The 19,809-nt window shown below is 47.8% G+C and overlaps 1 protein-coding gene across 1 annotated transcript in view; it reads right to left on the bottom strand.

Moving 5' to 3' along the window:
- Positions 1 to 6,290: 6,290 nt before the first annotated feature.
- The window catches only part of SNAP47 (synaptosome associated protein 47), a 51,516-nt gene continuing 37,997 nt past the window's right edge, over positions 6,291 to 19,809 (bottom strand). Inside the window, exon 5 of the mRNA XM_060247923.1 lies at positions 6,291 to 8,171. Within this exon, the coding sequence (XP_060103906.1) occupies positions 8,025 to 8,171 (147 nt within the window). The 3' untranslated portion in view covers positions 6,291 to 8,024. The remainder of the gene's footprint in view (positions 8,172 to 19,809) is intronic.

The raw sequence follows: 19,809 nt of genomic DNA on the forward strand, positions 1-19,809 counted from the left end.
AGTGTGCAACTAGAATGATTACAGGTTTGGAACACTTTCCCTATGAAGAAAGGTTAAAATGCTTGGGGCTCTTTAGCTTGGAGAAACGTCGACTGTGGGGTGACATGATAGAGGTTCACAAGATTATGCATGGGATGGAAAAAGTAGAGAAAGAAGTCCTTTTCTCCCCTTCTCACAATACAAGAACTCATGGGCATTCCATGAAATTGCTGAGCAGTCGGGTTAGAACGGATAAAAGGAGGTACTTCTTCACCCAAAGGGTGATTTCCATGTGGAATTCACTGCCACAGGTGGTGGTGGCGGCTACAAGCATAAACAGCTTCAAGAGGGGGTTAGATAAAAATATGGAGCAGAGGTCCATCAGTGGCTATTAGCCACAGTGTGTGTGTGTGTGTGGGTATGTATATGTATATATATATATATATATATAAAAATTATTGGCCACTGTGTGACACAGAGTGTTGGACTGGATGGGCCGTTGGCCTGATCCAACATGGCTTCTCTTATGTTCTTATGTAATGTGACCCTATAGAGTGGAAACTACCATGGCTGGTAGACTCGTTTCTGGTTATTCTGAGTATCTATAATAGCTACGGTAGATCTATAATATCGACTGTGCAATTACAGTAGCTTTTGGCTGTGACACACCACCAAGTGTCCAGTCAGACTCCAAGAGCTAAGGGAATTCCGCAGACTCGCAGAACCTGGCTTTATGTATGTAGAAAAGAGATTCTATTCATCGCGTTAACTTAGATTTCAAAAAGCATTTGTTTCCTTCCACTATAACCTGTCTTTCTTTTCAAGGGGGACCCTCAGTAAATAAAAGTTTGTTGGCCTTCAAGGTGCCGCTGGATTCAAACTTTGTTCCCCCGTGAGGTAGGTTAGGCTGTGGGTGTGTGACTGGCCCAGGGTCACCCTTTGAGCTTCCATGGCAGGGTGGGGATTCGAACCTGGATCTCCCAGATCCTACTTCCACCCTCTGACCACTATGCCACCCTGGTTGTCGTATTTAAATGTGCGTGGCAAGCTTAAATAGCTGGGCTCTGGCCAATGAAAGCTCATGAAATACAAAGCAGGAAGATCACAGTGGAACAAGTCAAAATGAAAATAAACTGTGATCACAAAGCGCTAACAAAGTACAACAACATTCACGGGTAAGTGACAGACAAAGCAGACCTCTTGAATAACCTCACAAATATAACAGAGTGTCAATAACACAGTCCGTACAGAGTTTCAACAGCATAAAGGCAAGGCATCTGTATGAGGAATCCACCAAACAGATACACGTATTTCGGACATAAGCCGTGTTTCAGAATTTATTTATTGACTGATTTTATGATTTATATCCCGCCCTTCCCACCAAGTGGCTCAGGGCGGCTTACAGCATAAAATCCCACATAAATTAAGTTTAGGCATTTAATACAGTTAAAATATTTAAGACATTTAAAACATTTAAAACATTAGGAGCAACAGAAGTCTTATAGAACCACACTTAGTTTCTTGTGCCGGTTAGTTATAAGCCAGCCGGAAGAGGGTTGTCTTACAGGCCCTGCGGAACTGAGCAAGGTCCCGCAGGGCCCTCACCTCTTCCGGCAGCTGGTTCCACCAGGAAGGGGCCATAACAGAGAAGGCCCTGTCCCTGGTAGATTTTAAGCGGGCTTCTTTTGGCCCGGGGATAACGAGGTGGTTTTGAGTTCCCGATCTCAGTACTCTCTGGGGAACATGTGGGGAGAGACGGTCCTTCAGGTAGGCAGGTCCTAGGCCATATAGGCCACAGAATAAAAGTTTTCCTTCCTCAGAGGTGATTCCACTGGCATTCCCACACTTCCAAATTCACATAAGGTAATAGTATGCTAAGTGGAATTCCACTTGGTCCTTGTATTTCACGCAATGCAATAAATACTTCCTGGTGGTGCGTTGCTTCACAATATATAGCAGGCAACAGCTCAACAATATCCACTGCTTGAATTTACCTCTACCCTTACCCGGAATACAGGTATCTATTTGGTGGACTGCTCATATGGATGCCTTGCCTCCATGCTGCCGAAACTCTGTATGGACGTAATGACTGAAACTCTGTTATATTTGTGAGATTATTCAAGGGGGCTGCTTCTTCTGTTACGTACCAGTGAATGCTATTGTACTTTATTAGCGCTTTGTGATCACAGTCTATTTTCATTGATTTTTGACAGCGAAAGCTCGTGCTCCGGTCAGCTAGTCTCTCATGTGCCAAGAGTACCTCTTGCCAAGGTTGTGTCAAACATACAAGGGCCATTGCTTTGCCTTTATTGTTGCAGATGCTTGCTTATTATGCCTGTACCTCATGAAGTAATCTCTTCTGCCCTGAGAGAAGGAGCACAGTGGTACCAAGGTCACCCCGTGTGATCTGAGATTCAGAGAATGCACTTTCCCTTCTTTCTCGCAATGAATGTAACCAGGGGGAGATTTGGGGGGGGGGGGGGTGGCCCTTGCTATTGCTAGGTTTTGGAATTTAGCTATTTGACTGTGAAACAACGGATGGACCTGAACCCTCTGTAGCGGTGAAGATCCCGTGAATTTGGGGTAGGTATTTGTGGGTTTCCTGCATTGCGCGGGGGGTTGGACTAGATGACTCTGGAGGTCCCTTCCAACTCTAGGATTCCGTGATTCTATATCTAAAGGGACTGAGGCCCTAGGAAGATCGCAGTGAAACAAGTCGAAGCGAAAATAAACTGTGATCGCAAAGCACTAACAAGGTACAACAGCATTCACTGGTAAGTGACAGACAAAACAGACCTCTTTGTCTGTTACTTCCTTAGAAGAGCCTGTGTGGAGGTGGAGATGCCAGGTGAAACGTCCCATTCTAATGGCTAGATTGTAGTAGCACTTTGAGACCTACAGGGTCTTGGGCATATGAGCTTTCAAGAGTCATCCGATGAAGGGAGCTTTGACTCTCCAAAGCTTATAACCCCAAAATCTTGGTGGCCTCAACAATGCCAATGGACTCAAATCTAGCTGCTTCACTGCAGTCAAACTCAGCTACTCTCTGAATCTATCATCTCGTTCTGCTCACATAATGTGGAATATTTCGGGAAGAACATGGTTGAACTAAGCGGCTAGCACCACGAACACACCCGAAGCTGCCTTATACTGAATCACACCATTGCTCCAACAGTCAGTTTTATCTACTCTGGCTGGTCGTTGCTTTCCAGTTTCTCATAGAGAGGTCTTTCACATCACGTGGTATCTGACTGACTGGAGATGCTGCCGGGGATTGAACCCAGGACCTTCTGCACACCAAGCAGAGGCTCTGCCGCTAAGTCATGGACCCTCCCTGTCACGATCCTAGGCCTAGTCAGGCCTACAGGCTCCAGGGAAGCCTGTGTAGAAGTAGCTAGTTGGCCTATATCTCCCAGGATCCCTTCTGTCCCTCTGTTTGGGTGGCAGAGAATTAGAAAACTGGCCCAGAGAGGTGTGGAACCTGGTAGGAAAGCATAAAAAAGGCCAAGCTGCAGACAGGGTAGTTCTCTCTGGAAAGGCTGCAGACAGAGTGGTGGTTCTCTCTGGAGAGGCTGCAGAGTGGTGGTTCTCTCTGCTGAGACTGGGTTGGAGAAGGCAGCTGGAGAGAGATCCCTCATCCAAAGGAGGTGGTGAGTCCACTGGCATCAGACGAAGGGAACATTTCGCTAGTCGCATCAGGGCTTTTATTTTCTTTTGCACCGACCTTTACTGTTTTTTCTATATTCACTATGCACTAAACGTTTTATTAACCACTTGTTTATTTCTGAGCAACTTCTTGTTGTTCAACTGCCTGGGTCTGCATGCCTCTTTGGTCACAGAAAGAAAAGGCTTTGTTGCAAAGGAAGGCGGGGTCGGGTGGGCGCTCCGGGCCTTCCTGGACAGGCCCTTCCCAGAGTGGCGGCAGCCAGTAGAAAGCCCTCCCTGGTCCCCTGCCAGTGTGACACTCCCCGTGAAAGCCGCACAGTGTAAACTGATGACAGCTTCAAAACAGCCTGTCACCAAAGGGTGCACGGTCGTTACTTTTAAGGAATGACGGTTCAGATGCCCAACTCTGCACAGCATCACGTAGCGAAGCATCCTCAGAGCTTACTCAGGCAAAAACCCGGCAGGGAAAAGCCTGCCTCACATCAGCTTGGGTGCCTGGGGGACGGAGATAGGTTTACTTCCCAGTCCCTATTCAGCACAAGGGCAATGGATGATTCTACTGCAGGGCCTAATCTGATGAACAGATGAAGCTGCCTAATCTGATGAACATATGAAGCTGCCTTATACTGAATCAGGCCCTTGGTCCATCAAAGTCAGTATTGTCTTCTCAGACCGGCAGTGGCTCTCCAGGGTCTCAAGCGGAGGTTTTTCACACCTACTTGCCTGGACCCTTTTTAGTTGGAGATGCCGGGGATTGAACCTGGGATCTTCTGCTTCCCAAGCAGATGCTCTACCACTGAGCTACCATCCCTCTCTAAAGTCAGTCTTGTCTACTCAGACGGGCAGTGGCTCTCCAGGGCCTCAAGCGGAGGTCTTTCACGCCTACTTGCCTGGCCCCTTTTTAGTTGGAGATGCCGGGGATTGAACCTGGGGCCTTCTGCTTCCCAAGCAGATGCTCTACCACTGAGCTACCATCCCTCCCTTAAAGTTGCCTTCATTCCTTGTGAACATATGAAGCTGCCTTATACTGAATCAGACCCTCGGTCCATCAAAGTCAGTCTCGTCTACTTAGACTGGCAGCGGCTCTCCAGGGTCTCAAGCTGAGGTTTTTCACACCTACTTGCCTGGACCCTTTTTTGGAGATGTCGGGGATTGAACCTGGGACCTTCTGCTTCCCAAGCAGATGCTCTACCACTGAGCCACCATCCCTCCCCTATGAGTGTTGAGATCCTTAACTGTCGTATGGTGAAGCAGCTTTCAAATAAATTAAAAAACAAAACAAAACACTGAGGCAGCAGAGGTTTGGCAAAATCAAGGTTGTAAGCAAGGCATTAAAAATAAAAAAAGGTGACCCCAAAATGAGAAAGGTCATCAGGAGGGACACTTTTCTAGCTCCCTTCCAACAAGAAAGTGTTGGGATATGGCAAGATAAATTTCAATCACTATAAGGTTGATGCATTTGGTTGTAGCAGAGACTTGACCGGGAAGTACAACCTGGCTCAGAGCCAATCCTGTGTGTTAATTGGTGTATCTGACAAACTGATTGGCTGGTTTTAATTTAGCACTGTATGAGTGGGCTAATGAATTCACTTTCTTCCTGTTAAGGTCTCTAGAAAAGGGTTAATGGCCTTTATTTGTTGCTTCCTGTTCTTCCTTTTCTTCTCGGTTACTTGTTCAGCGCATTAGTCTAACTTGTAGAACAAGTATGTAGTTTTCAGGAGTTTATTTTCTTAGAACCATCCCGTTTCCCACCCCACCCCCCTCTTCCTGATAGGTAAGGAGTATTATTTTGATTAAATAACTCTCGCTTCTGTGCCTTATTTACTCGACAGAAATGAGGAGGGTCATCAGGGGAAATGCTTTCCTAGCGCGGCTCCCCCCCAGAAAGGGGAGACTGATGTGAAGAGGTGCGCTCCGAGTTCTCTCTCCCCCTCCCCCACCATTTGAAAATTAAAAAAAAATTGCAAAAATAAATTCCAAAAGGTAAAAGGCAGGACAGCTGCTTTTAAAAATGTGGCTAACTGTCCAAACCTGCAGCTTCTGCACCAGAAAACAAAGCATACATTAGACTGGGGTTTGTAGAATCTTTCGGGATCAAGTGCCGTGTTCTACTGGAGAAAGTTTTCCTTCCAGACGTTTCGTTCTCGGCTGCGGAGAACATCCTCAGTGGCGTTGCAGCCGGAGCAGGCGCTCAGACCTTCTTGGCTGCTGTGCATTGAGTGGGGCCAGGGCTGCTGGAGAGCTGCTATTTCTAGGCTGGAGGGGGTGTGATGAAAGGAAGCCCCACCAAACAATGGGCACATCCACAAACCAATTGCCCTTTCATCACACCCCCTCCAGCCTACAAATAGCAGCTCTCCAGCAGCCCTGGCCCCACTCAATGCACAGCAGCCAAGAAGGTCAGAGCGCCTGCTCCGGCTGCAACGCCACTGCGGATGTTCTCCGCAGCTGAGAACGAAACGTCTGGAAGGAAAACTTTCTCCAGTAGAACACGGCACTTGATCCCGAAAGATTCTACTAACCCCAATGATGTTACCAGCCGTGAAAACCTGAAATCTTTGATACATTAGATTATCTGCAGCCCTATTTTCTACTCTTGTACAATTTGCTCTGCAATGGTAAAGAGGCGCTATGTACACGGCTAAGACTGAACAAAGCTAATGGATTTTTTTTTATTTTTGTCTATAATTTGAGTTCAGCTCAGCTCAGTCCCTAGAGCAGGGGTCCCCAACTTTTTTGAGCCAGCAGACAAGATTTAGAATTATGACGTAGCAGGCACAGTGACAAAATAGCTGCTGCAGGGGGTGGACCCAACCAAAAAATGATTGCCATAGCATGACTTCAATAACACAGTGTAGATTCTTCTACTATGGTGGTAACTACTGCCAAAGCAAGATTTTTTAAAAAAAATCTTCACAGCCATACCTCCAATGGTCAATCAGAAGCCTTGCTGGGCAAAAGCCATACCTGACCCCACCCACTTCCTAAAAACACCTGGCACCTGCACCATGGGCAACACACTGGACACCCCCCTGCCCTAGAGCTTTGAACTAAAATGCTTTCTGATTCACTTGGAAGCAAATCAGGGAGCTAAAGTCACTTAATTGGCTTTAAGTCACTTAATTAGGCAACATGACCCAGATGTCGCTTCTGGCTCTCAAGTGTTTCACTTGAAAGTAGTGTTTCCAGAACTCATACCCTAAACCAGAAAATATAGCTTTCAGAATTCAAGGGGGAGCAGGCCAGGGAATAATGACATAGAACAAGTTGCATGCCAAGAATAATAACACAGCAGGACAGCTTAAAACCACTGACACCACAACTGGATGGTACAAATATGTACAGCGCTATATCACATCTAAAACCTATTCGGTTAAAAGAGTTTCTTGGCTAGAAAGACACCATTTAAAATCATAGCTAACGAAGCAGGACTGAGAACCGAACAAGAGCAGTGACGTTTCATGTACAGCTATTCCCTTTCAAATGTGTAAGGTGCCCCACGAGCATGAAGCCAGCTTTGAAAAGAGAAAGGGATTGGTCCCTGCCTCCTAAGCATACGTCCAGGTAATCGGTAGGAACTAACTGGACAACCCAATTAGGTCGGCAGGCAATTGCTGTTCGCTTATATGGCTTTAAAAAGGGATTACGCAAATTCATGGAGGATGGTGTCTCAGCCCTAATTAGCAACAACAGTTAACGGCACCTCCACGCTGCAGAAGAAAGGCGCTTTCACACATTGACTGCTGCTCTCTTCCCAGGCAGCGGCCAGCTGGCGACTTTTGTGCAGGACTAGAAGGATCTTCTATCCAACCCAACGATGCTCTTAAGTTATTGCAACTCAATTGGCTTGTAGTAGTTTGATGATCACATGCTATTTTAGCCTGAAACGTGCCAGCCACGCCCTTAGGGGAAAGACAGGACCCCTCTGGATACATAAAGTGCAATTTAAATTATTGACACGAGTCATTCATTAGGCAAATCAAGGGAGAACTGCATTTTGCCTTCGTTTTCTGTAAGAACACGTCAGGATTCTCTCGAGGCGTTCTGCCGTAACCTGGCATCCTCTCAATTCCCAGAGATCCTGGGACGAACCTGCTTTTCAAAAGCTATCGACGAATCTCTAACTTGGCAGGCTCAAGTCTGCCAGAATTCCCAACTCTCTGCAATTCAGCCTGACAGCAAGCTCGGTTTTGCCATAACTGAATGGAATATTCTCTAACAGCAGAGAAGGCCTCTCAGAACGAACCCCCACAAATGAATATTTTCTCCCTTCAGTCCTAAGCCCCTACTTTTACAAGAGTTGTAGGACAACACAACATCAGAGACTATTACGATGGGCGGTCGTTGCCTGCCTGGTCATAACAGGCTCCTCAGACATACTACGTCAATTTCTTTATTCTACGGTTCTGCTTATCGATGTTCGTAGTGGCTCGATCGACAGACGAGGTGATGACGTCCAGGGCTTCATCCTGCCTTTCCAGTTCTGTCTCTGTTTCCAAGGCCAGGCTCTTGAGTTTCCGCAGGATCTGTCAGAAGACATTCCAAGGTTAGCTTGTTGGAATCAGCTGCTTAAATCTTGGTCAGCAATTTTGCATGAACTCTACATCTTCCCTGTGCATAGCCCTACAGATCTTTCTTACCATTTACTAAGAATAAATATACAACATGTAAAGTCAGAGAACAGGAAAGACCATTAAGTGTACATGAAGGACACTTAGACTAGTTCCTGCCTTATTTCAAGGCACAACACCCAGGAATGGGATCTAGTCTACACCAGAACACCCCAACCTTTTTTTTTTTTATGCCTCTGGGCACTTTTAGAATTCTGATACAGGGCCAGAATTCGACAAACTGGTTGCCAAAGGAGGCAGAGCCAACCACAAAATGCCAGGGAGCAAGGTTACGCATAACTTAACCCTCATACGAACAAAGACCAGTGGCACCTTTAAGACAAAAAAAGTTTTATTCAAGTTAAGAACATAAGAGAAGCCATGTTGGATCAAACCAATGGCCCATCCAGTCCAACACTCTGTGTCACACAGTGGCCAAAAAAACCCAAGTGCCATCAGGAGGTCCATCAGTGGGGCCAGGACACTAGAAGCCCTCCCACTGTGCCCCACCAAGCACCAAGAATACACAGCATCACTGACTAGACATAAGAACATAAGAGAAGCCCTGTTGGATCAGGCCAATGGTCCATCCAGTCCAACACTCTGTGTCACATAAGAACATAAGACAAGCCCTGTTGGATCAGGCCAATGGCCCATCCAGTCCAACACTCTGTGTCACATAGTGGCCAAAAAAACCCAAGTGCCATCAGGAAGTCCACCAGTGGGGCCAGGACACTAGAAGTCCACCAGTGGGGCCAGGACACTAGAAGCCCTTCCACTGTGCCCCCCGCCCCCGCACCACCAAGCACCAAGAATACAGAGCATCACTGCCCCAGACAGAGAGTTCCAACAATACGCTGTGGCTAATAGCCACTGATGGACCTCTGCTCCATATGATTATCCAATCCCCTCTTGAAGCTGTCTATGCTTGTTACTGCCACCACCTCCTGTTATAAGTTATAAGCTTTCGTGTGCATGTATGCAAATGAAAGTTTATACTTTGAATAAAACTTTGTTGGTCTAAAAGGTGCCCTCTTTCAGACAAACATGGCGACCCACCTGAAAATAACTCTCACAGTAACTCTTTGATGCCTTTATGCGCCCCCTTGCCCAGATTGCCCGGAGACATGGGCTGGGTTGCCATCAGTACGCTGATGACACTCAGCTCTATCTATTGATGGGCGGCCGGACCGCCGACACCCCTATAAATTTGGACCGAGCGTTGCAGGCCATGGCATACTGGATCAGGCTGAGTGGGCTGAAGCTGAACCCAGCAAATTGCTGCGGGCTGCGAGGGGAGATCTCCCTACCGGCCTTTGACGGTGCGTCACTGATACCAGTGCGCAGGGTCAAGAGCCTGGGAGTGCTACTGGAGCCCTCCCTGACAATGGAGGCACAGATAGCAGCCACTGCTAAATCCGCCTTCTTCCATCTTAGAAGGGCAAGACAGTTGGCCCCCTTCCTAGAACGTAGCGACCTAGCAACAGTGATCCATGCAACGGTCACCTCGAGATTAGACTACTGTAATGCCCTCTACATGGGGCTGCCCCTGTGCCGAACTCGGAAGTTGCAGCTAGTGCAGAATGCGGCGGCCACGCTGCTACTGGGATTACCTTGGTGGGAACACGTGTGGCATGGGCTGAAGGAACTGCACTGGCTTCCAATTATATTCCGAGTTCGCTACAAGGTGCTGGTCATTACCTATAAAGCCCTATATGGCCGAGGACCTGCCTACCTTAGGGACCGCCTCTCTCCACATGTTCCCTAGAGAGCACTAAGATCTAGCTCCCAAAGCCTTTTAAGGATCCCTGGACCAAAGGAGGCCAAACTGAAAGTAACGAGGGAGCAGGCCTTCTCCATAATGGCCCCCCACTGGTGGAATCAGCTACCGGAGGAAGTGCGAGCCCTGCGGGACTTTAATCAGTTCCGCAGGGCTTGCAAAACCACCCTCTTTTTGCAAGCTTATAAGGAACCCTGAAAGCGATATCTAGCCGCCGGAATACATCTATTGAATATAGCACCCTAATTTATTGTAGTTTTAAATTTTATGTAACTGTTTTTTTAAATGTATTTATTAACTGTATTTTAAAATTGTTTTATACAAATCATGGTGTAGACCATGTCCTGTTAGCCGCCCTGAGCCTGCTTCGGCGGGGAGGGCGGGATACAAATAAAATTTATTATTATTATTATTGTGGAGAAACGCCATTTTAATCCATGTTGGTGCTTCATTGGGAGGGACTGCTAAACTGCCAAGCAGGCTTGGGCCTAGCCTTCCCCTCCTTTCCCCCCCTCCCTTCCAGAGCCAAACCAACAACTCTAGGGGGAAAGTCTCCTAGAGAGGCAGGAAGTTCTTTTGCTCTCTGCATGTGAGTTAGGAGGAAGAGTTTTTCAGTTCTCAGCTGCAGCTCGAAGGAAGAGGTTGCCAGTGGGAGAGCTCCTGCCTGTGCATGCGGCCTATTCAAAAGAGAATGAGGCCTCCAGGCAGTAAGACAAAGTAAGTCATCCAAAAGGGCAGGGCATGTTTAGATCAGGGCCAGCAGGATGCGTTTATAATCAACTTTTCTTTGTTATGCTGTGTGCTGTGCTAACTTTTTAAATGCAACTGTTTTTGTTTTGTTTTTCTTTCCCTTTCTTTTTCTCTTGTAAATAAATATTTTTTTGCTGTTTTAAATGCTGGCAGTCAATCTCTGTACCACATAGATCCCCAACCACTCTAGACCACGCTGTGTTGAGAAGGGGGCCCCGGGGAAGGGGAGAAGGCATGCAGTTGGATAAGGTGCCAATCCTCCAGGGGTGCCCCAAAGAAGTGCTGAGGTCTCTGTGAAACCCAAGTGCAGGGTGGCAGAGGACCTTGAGGCCTGGCCTCATAGCTGGAGAGGGGGATTGGGAGTCCTGTTCCTCTCAATCTGAACCCCTAGACTGAGCAGGTGGTGGCAGCGAGCCCAAGGGGCAGGAGGAGAAATAGCTCCCTCCAGGAGTTGGCGACTCCATAGGGAGCTGACGGGACCGGGTCTGAAGGCAGAATCGGGCCGGTTCCGTCACAATTATTATTATTATTTTAATCTGCCTAGCCAATCAGGAGCGCAGCTGGGCACTAGCCCCACCTGGCCTTGCCCACTTTCTAAAAACGCTTGGCAGGCACCCGGGAGCCCGCAGTCACCAAGTTGGGGACCCCTGGTTTATGCTTTAGATTATTCTGCAGGGGTGGAGTGGCCTGCTGAGTTCCGACTCGGAGCCCTAGGAAGTCAGGCTCACTTCTCAAATAGTCGCATCTTGGTGTGCATGCACACATACACACGGCTTGCTTTATGACCTCACTAAGACGTAACTAAGGTGCATTTACTTCAGACGGAATGCTTTAAAAATCAGTTCCAGGTCCGTAGGCTCTGCTGTGCTTCTTTTTCATCTGCAATTAGGAAAGGCAGCAGTTTTTTGTTTTGTTTTCTAAAAAAAAGCTCAAACCACAACTTTATTTTCTCATCGAGTGTCTGACAGCAGCAAGATTTACTCCTGCTCTTGGGGTTTGGAGGCAGCTGGAAACAAAATAGGGATGCTGAGATTGGGCCAAACATTAAAGAACGGGGGGGGGGTGTGTGCAGATGGAGAGAAGATCCAAGTTTTGCAGAGCAAAACGATGACAAGCTGTCTAGTCACTGATGCTTGGCCTCTGCCACTTACTGAAGGACTCAACGGCCCTTCTTGCCAAACTCTTAACTTGGGCAACGCATCTAGAAATTACAACTCCGAATGAAAGTTCTAATTTTACTTGAATGACATGAGAGCAGGCTTAGGGTAGTCCGTGCCTCAGCATCTGATAATTTAACATGAACAAAAGAAACACTGTTTATCCAAACCAGTTAATTATATGAGTCTACCAAGTTGTTCCCATTCAGTTCCACAACAGTGTAACTGGAAGAAAAGCTCTCAATTATCCAAATGTTTAACATCCCAGCCTCTGCTACATGCTTTGGGCTCCACTCTACTACACAGCTGCTATACCAAGTCCAGCGTTTCAGAGTTTAACACGTATCGATATATCTCATTCTCAACGTGGCCCCATCTGCGGATACTTAAATCCGGAGACTGGAGCCATGGACAGACAAGAAAGGAGTTTCTATAAACCTGAGGAAAGCCCAGGGTTTGCATGAAAAATCTGAAATCAAATAAAAAAGATAGAAGCTGCACTGTAGCTTTAGGACACAAATGCCTTTAGTGGCCATTGCTAGGCAACCACAATAGTATTGTCAACTTTCAAGCTGTCAGTTCTGTCAGTAAAGGGGAAGGAGAAGGGGAAGGCCCCTCTAAAGAGCAATTTGGGCCATTGAGGAAAGACTCGCTGGTGCTACTCCCACCAGCAACCAATAGGTGACTTGCTACTATGCAAGGTGCATAACTCCGACTGGCTGCTTACTACTATTCGACAGCAGCCGTCACACAAAAACCATTGTGAGGTAGTGGCTAGAGTTTCAGACTAGGATCCGGGAGACCCGGGTTCAAATCCCCACTCTACTGGGGAATCTCACAGGGTGATCTTGGATCACAGTTACACAAACAGCCTTACCGCCCTTATAGGGCTGTTATGAAGATAAAAATGGAGAAAAAGAGAATGCTTTTAGCTGTTTTGAGTCCCCATTGTGGAGAAATGTGGGGGTATAGATGAATTAAATAATAAATACAGCTGAAAGAGGTCGTTTGGTATAGGGAGAAAGAGAAAGAAGGAGGAAACAGTTAAAGTCTGTATGATGGTTTTCAGGAAAAAGAAAGAAGGAATAGCGGAGAGGGAAAAAATTATATGCCTCCCCCAACTACGGTACTTGCAGGTTCCCTCCCTCTTTATTATAAAATAATAATAATAATAATGATTTAAACACTGCAGAGTACTCCAGAAGACAAATACACTGAAACGTAGTTGCCTTTTTTGCAAACAAAACCAAAAAATGAAGCTATGCAGCCCAAGGTAATGCCTGAACTATCCAACTGAAAGGGCGAGGACTTCATTAAGGATAAGAAGACGACTGCAGATTTATACCGGGCCCTTCTCTCTGAATCAGAGACTCAGAGCGGCTCACAATCCCCTTTATCTTCCTTCCCCACAAGACACCCTGTGAGGTGGGTGGGGCTGAGAGGGCTCTCACAGCAGCTGCCCTTTCAAGGACAACCTCTGCCAGAGTTATGGCTGACCCAAGGCCATTCCAGCAGCTGCAAGTGGAGGAGTGGGGAATCAAACCCGGTTCTCCCAGATAAGAGTCCGCACACTTAACCGCTACACCAAACTGGCTCTCTATTAGAGCTATGGCTGACCCAAGGCCATTCCAGCAGGTGCAAGTGTAGGAGTGGGGAATCAAACCCGGTTCTCCCAGATAAGAGTCCGCACACTTAACCGCTACACCAAACTGGCTCTCTATTAGAGCTATGGCTGACCCAAGGCCATTCCAGCAGCTGCAGGTGGAGGAGTGGGGAATCAAACCTGGTTCTCCCAGATAAGAGTCCGCACACTTAACCGCTACACCAAACTGGCTCTCTATTAGAGCTATGGCTGACCTAAGGCCATTCCAGCAGCTGCAGGTGGAGGAGTGGAGAATCAAACCCAGTTCTCCCAGATAAGAGTCCGCACACTTAACCGCTACACCAAACTGGCTCTCACTGCTAGGCAACCACACCATAAAGTCTGACACAAGCTCTGCTTTGCAACAAATCAAAGCACTGTCAAAATTTCCTAGCCCTGCTTATACCGACTGAGACAGACTCCCAGAGGTCTTCCCCACCCTTCCTTGCCACCCAAGGTGCTTTCCCTGGCACTGCCCACCAACCACAGGCCAAAATGTTTTCGCATAGGGTCATTCCCGTAGCTATAATCCAACAAAGGTGCAAGGTTGCATCGCTTTTTGTCTCCTGACTAGGAAACAGTGCATGCCCACAGGGGGGATATGCCTCTAACTGGGGTTCAGCCTTAGCCACAACATTATTCTAGGATCAAAAGCACATTGCTGGACCCTGCCTGAGTTATAACGTTGATGCTGCTGGCTTCTGGTCCATGCGTTTATTATTTATTTATCAATTCGACTCGTATCCTGCCCCTCCCCGAAGAAGCAGGCTCAGCGGAACACACACAGAGGCTCCCACGGAACTGCCTTACGCTGAATCAAAGCGATGGGGCCATCAATTTCAGTATCATCTACCCAGACTGGCAAATTCATGGTGTCTCAGCCCTGGTTAGCCGTGACAGCTGATGGCACCTCCATGTCTCAGAAGCGGTGTTCTTTCACACGTTACTTGGAGGTCTCTCCCCAGGAAGCAGCCAGTCGGTAACTAAATGCATTACTAGAAGGCCCTCTCGTTCAAACCAACAATGCTCTTTCTATTCTTGCAAATAAATTAGCTTGTAGTGCTTTGAGGATCACCTGCTGCTCTCCAGAGTCTTGGGTTGAGGCCTTAATCACCTCCTATATGATCCTTTCTGTTGGAAGTGTGGGTTGAAATGAAATCAGAAGAGTTTCTAGCTCAACGTTAGGAAGAACGTCCTGACCGTTAGAGCAATTCCTCAGTGGAACAGGCGTCCTCCTTGGGAGGTGGTGGGCTCTCCTTCCTTGGAGGTTTTTCAACAGAGGCTAAATGACCACCTGACAGCGATGAAGATCCTGTGAATTTGGGGTAGGTATTTGTGAGTTTCCTGCATTGTGCAGGGGGTTGGACTAGATGACCCTGGAGGCCCCTTCCAACTCTAGGATTCTATTAGGAAGAATTTTCCTGACCTTTAGAGCAGTTCCTCAGTGGAACGGGCTTCCTTGGGAGGTGGTGGGCTCTCCTTCCTTGGAGGTTTTTCAACAGAGGCTAAGATGGTCATCTGACAGCTATGGGGATCCTGTGAATTTAGGGGGAGGGGTTTGTGAGTTTCCTGCATTGTGCAGGCGGTTGACTAGATGACACTGGAGGCCCCTTCCAACTCTATGATTTTATTAGGAAGAATTTCCTGACCGTTAGAGCGGTTCCTCAGTGGAACAGGCTTCCTCCTTGGGAGGTGGTGGGCTCTCCTTCCTTGGAGGTTTTTCAACAGAGGTTAGATTCAGCAAGGCTGATTCTGTGAATTAGGCAGATCATGAGAAGGAGGGCAGGAAGGGCTGTACCAGTACTTACGTAGTTCTTGTGGCCCTTTCTTACACACCCAGGAAAATGCTGTTTGCCACTTTGGGGTCAGGCAGCGATTTTTCTCCAAGCCAGTTTGGGCAGGGATCCTGGAGGGTTGTGGGCGTTTTTTGCCATCTTCCAGGCATGGAGCAGGAATCACCGCGGGTGTGGGTGGGAGGTACTTGTGAAATTTCTGCACTGTGCAGAGGGGTAGACTAGACGACCTCGGAGGCTCCTTCCAACTCTATGATTCCAAACTGGGACCTCCTACGTGGAAAGCAAGAGGCTTTTCCATTGTGTCACTGCACTTCTACACGTTATTTACAAATCCTGCCCCAAGTTGTGAAAATTGAGCTCGATGGATCTATATTAATGAACGGAACAAGTAAGGCAAGAGGACAGGACCAGAATATAGTGCATGTTGGGTGTTTGTGTGAAGGGGGAACAGCAACTCCTCGTCCTGCCACTGTCCCCGTGGCCTCTAGGTGGGACAAGATCAGTATTTGGCAGAAATGAAAGAAACAGAAATAAGAGCACACTGGCTTTATTCTGCCAAACCAAAATGTAGCCAACGAGCTCTCTCCAACCCACAGCGCCTGAGCTAATATTATCTCATCCCCTCCCATCTTCACTGACGTTATGTCAGCTCCGGGTAGTTAGACAGAAGCGTAACCGCAGGAACTCAACGGGCCTCCTTCCCTCAGCTATAGCTGAGTGGAGACGACAGCTACCAACGCAATCGCTTAAAAAATAACCCCGAGCTTTTAATGGGATAGTCAAGTCGACGGCGATGCCGTGGCAATTGCCTTGTGTTCGAGCACTGGACAAGCTCCCAGATGGAAGGAGCTGCGCATCCACTTTTCAACTGTGATCCAGGATCTCTTAGGCACTCAGCTTTAACTCCTCAGGAGGAGACTAGGCATGGCGGACAGGATTCTCTAAACGGGAGCTTATTCACAATGATCAGTCACCTTCTGTAGCGGGCAGCTGCAAGAGAGTCAGCCTTTCAGTTCAAGCAGCGTAGAGGGCGCGCCCTAGATCAGAATACACTTCGGGATGTTCTGCATTGAGTCAGGGATTCCCCAGAAGGCAAATCCACACCGAATCGTACTTTGCCAAAATGGCTGCTGGATTCTGCTACAAAATGGGCCTTTTGGCGAGTTCCTCCTCCACTGTACTGAAAAATTTACAGCCAGCTCCCCCGCAGAGTGTCATGAGGGTTACCTCCAAAGGCAATTAGTTTCTGCAATCTCACTTTCTGTTTAAAAACACCCAGGAGGTGGACCAAAGCTAGGGGAAGCCTATCGACATGGGGAGCCTCTCACCAACTGTGCTGCCATCAACAGCTCCACATGCAGATGCTAGCAGGAGGCACTGTGGGGTAAGGGTGACAGCGCTGGGTCAGGACTAGGACGACCTGCATTACAACCTTTGTTCAACCATGAAGCTCACTAGGTGATCCTGAGCTGGACACTCTCTTTCTGCCTAGCCAACTTTATAAGGATGCTGTGAGGGTAAAAACAGTCTACCATTAGGCTCTTTAGCAGAATGTATATAAGGAACATGATGCTGGGGGCAGTGATGCTCTGTTTTCCTGGTTCTTGGGAGCCACAGTAGGAGGGCTTCTGAAGTTCTGGCGCTGCTGGTGGACCTCCTGATGGCATCTGGGTTTTGGCTGCTGTGTGACACAGAGTGTTGGACTGGATGGGCCACTGGCCTGATCCAACATGGCTTCTCTCATGTTCTTATGTCTGGGGCAGTGATGTTCTATATTCTTGGTGCTTGGGGGGCTTCTGGAGTTCTGGCCCTGCCGGTGGACCTCCTGATGGCACCTGGCCTTTGGCTGCTGTGTGACACAGTGTTGGAATGGATGGGTCATTGACCTGATCCAACATGGCTTCTCTCATGTTCTTATGTCTGGGGCAGTGATGTTCTATATTCTATATTGGTGCTTGGGGATGGGGGGAGGACTTCTGGAGTTCTGGCCCTGCTGGCAGATCTCCTGATGGCATCTGGGTTTTTTGGCCACTGTGTGACACAGAGAGTTGGATGGGCCATTGGCCTGATCCAACATGGCTTCTCTTATGTGACCCAGTGTTGGACTGGATGGGCCATTGGCCTGATCCAATATGGCTTCTCTTATGTTCTTATGTCTGGGGCAGTGGTGCTCTGTATTCTTGGTACTTGGGAGGGGCAACAGTGGGAGGACTTCTAGTGTCTTGGCCCCACTGGTGAACCTCCTGATGGCACCTGGTTTTTTGGCCGCTGTGTGACACAGAGTGCTGGACTGGATGGGCCATTGACCTGATACAACATGGTTTCTCTCATGTTTTTACGTCTGGGGCAGTGATGTTCTATATTCTTGGTGCTTGGGGGGCTTCTGGAGTTCTGGCACTGCTGGTGGATCTCCTGACGGCACCTGGGCTTTGGCCAATGTGCTACGCAAGAGCGTTGGACTGGATGGGCCACTAGGCCCGATCCAACATGGCTTCTCTTATGACGTTCTAACATTCTGGCTGCAGCAGTCTGTACCAAACAAACCTTTCAAATACTTTCCCAAGTTTCCAATGGGCTGCCCACGCAGCACGCATGCCAATCATCTAACCTAGATGTTTCCAGGGGGATGCACCATAACGGCCAGATCTTTCCCGTGCAGCAAAGTCCGCAGAGGCTAAAAGGCAACCCCGAACACTGCTGCCACTTGCTTATCTAGCAGTAGGCCCTGATCCAGCAACTCCTCCACCCTGGCTACCGACTTGCTCCTTAAAGGGGAACAGCAGCCCCACTCGTTTTGACTCTGTATTTGCAAAAGCAAGTTGAAAAATGGGCTGGGAGTCTAGCAAAAAAAAAAAAAAGGAAGCGGTACTTCCAGTGTTCTCCCCCTCCAGTATCTCCTGAGCCCCAGTTGTTACCACCCTTGCTTGTCTTCCACCAGTGAAGGGCACGGAGCCATTTTAAAATTAGAACAGATTAGCTAACTTGGCAAGGGCAACACTCTAAATAAACCGTGACATTTTTTTGCTGCAGCTGAATGCTGCCTGCATCCACAATCTAATACATTGGCTATGCTTTTACTCTAGTGAATGAAGAAGACTGCATTCTGAGAGCATCATAGCCAGGTTTCTGGGTGCCACTGGAAACATAAGCAAACATACAGCTGTTTCGAGCCCGTGAAAGGCAACAGAATCCAGACTCGTGAATTCATGCCGCGTGCAGTTTTGTTGGGTCTGCACTGTGACACCTTCATCAGTGAAGTCAGACTTCATGTTCTGAAGCTGAAGAAAGGGAGGTTGTAGGAACTGATGGAAGGTCTTATGAGCAGAAGAGGTTTTGTAGCAAATATCTAAGAACAAAAGGGAAGTCATGTTGGATCATGGTCCATCCGGCCCAACACTCTATGTCACATAGTGGCCAAAACCCAGGAGCCATCAGGAGTTCCACCAGTGGGGCCAGAACTCCAGAAGCTCTCCTACTGTTACCACCCCCCAAAGCACCAAGAATATAGAGCATCACTATCCCAGACAGAGTGTTCCATCTGTGCCTTTTAGCTAATAGCCACTGATGGGCCTCTGCTCCATACGTTTCTCCAATCCCTTCTTGAAGCTGACTATACTTGGGCAGTCTTCGCAGTGGAGGACAGTAAGCAGTGGGGTGCCACAGGGCTCAGTACTGGGTCCCATGCTCTTTAACTTGTTCATAAATGATTTGGAGTTGGGAGTAAGGAGTGAAGTGGCCAAGTTTGCGGATGACACTAAATTATTCAGGGTGGTGAGAACCAGAGAGGATTGTGAGGCACTCCAAAGGGATCTGTTGAGGCTGGGTGAGTGGGTGTCAACGTGGCAGATGAGGTTCAATGTGGCCAAGTGCAAAGTAATGCACATCGGGGCCAAGAATCCCAGCTGCAAATACAAGTTGATGGGGTGTGAACTGGCAGAGACTGACCAAGAGAGAGATCTTGGGGTCATGGTAGATAACTCACTGAAAATGTCACGACAGTGTGCGATTGCAATAAAAAAGGCCAACGCCATGCTGGGAACTATTAGGAAAGGAACTGAAAACAAATCAGCCAGTATCATAATGCCCCTGTATAAATTGATGGTGCGGTTTCATAAGAACATAAGAGAAGCCATGTTAGATCAGGCCAATGCCCATCCAGTCCAACATTCTGTGTCACACAGCGGCCAAATATATATATATATATATATATATATATATACACACACACACACACACTGTGGCTAATAGCCACTGATGGACCTCTGCTCCATATTTTTATCTAACCTCCTCTTGAAGGTGGCTATGCTTGTGGCCGCCACCACCTCCTGTGGCAGTGAATTCCACATGTTAATCATTTGGAATACTGTGTACAATTCTAGTCACCGCCCCTCAAAAAGGATATTATAGCATTGGAAAAAGGGCAGAAAAG

Source organism: Heteronotia binoei, chromosome 10 (genome assembly GCF_032191835.1).
Source record: "Heteronotia binoei isolate CCM8104 ecotype False Entrance Well chromosome 10, APGP_CSIRO_Hbin_v1, whole genome shotgun sequence".
Lineage (NCBI taxonomy): Eukaryota > Metazoa > Chordata > Lepidosauria > Squamata > Gekkonidae > Heteronotia > Heteronotia binoei.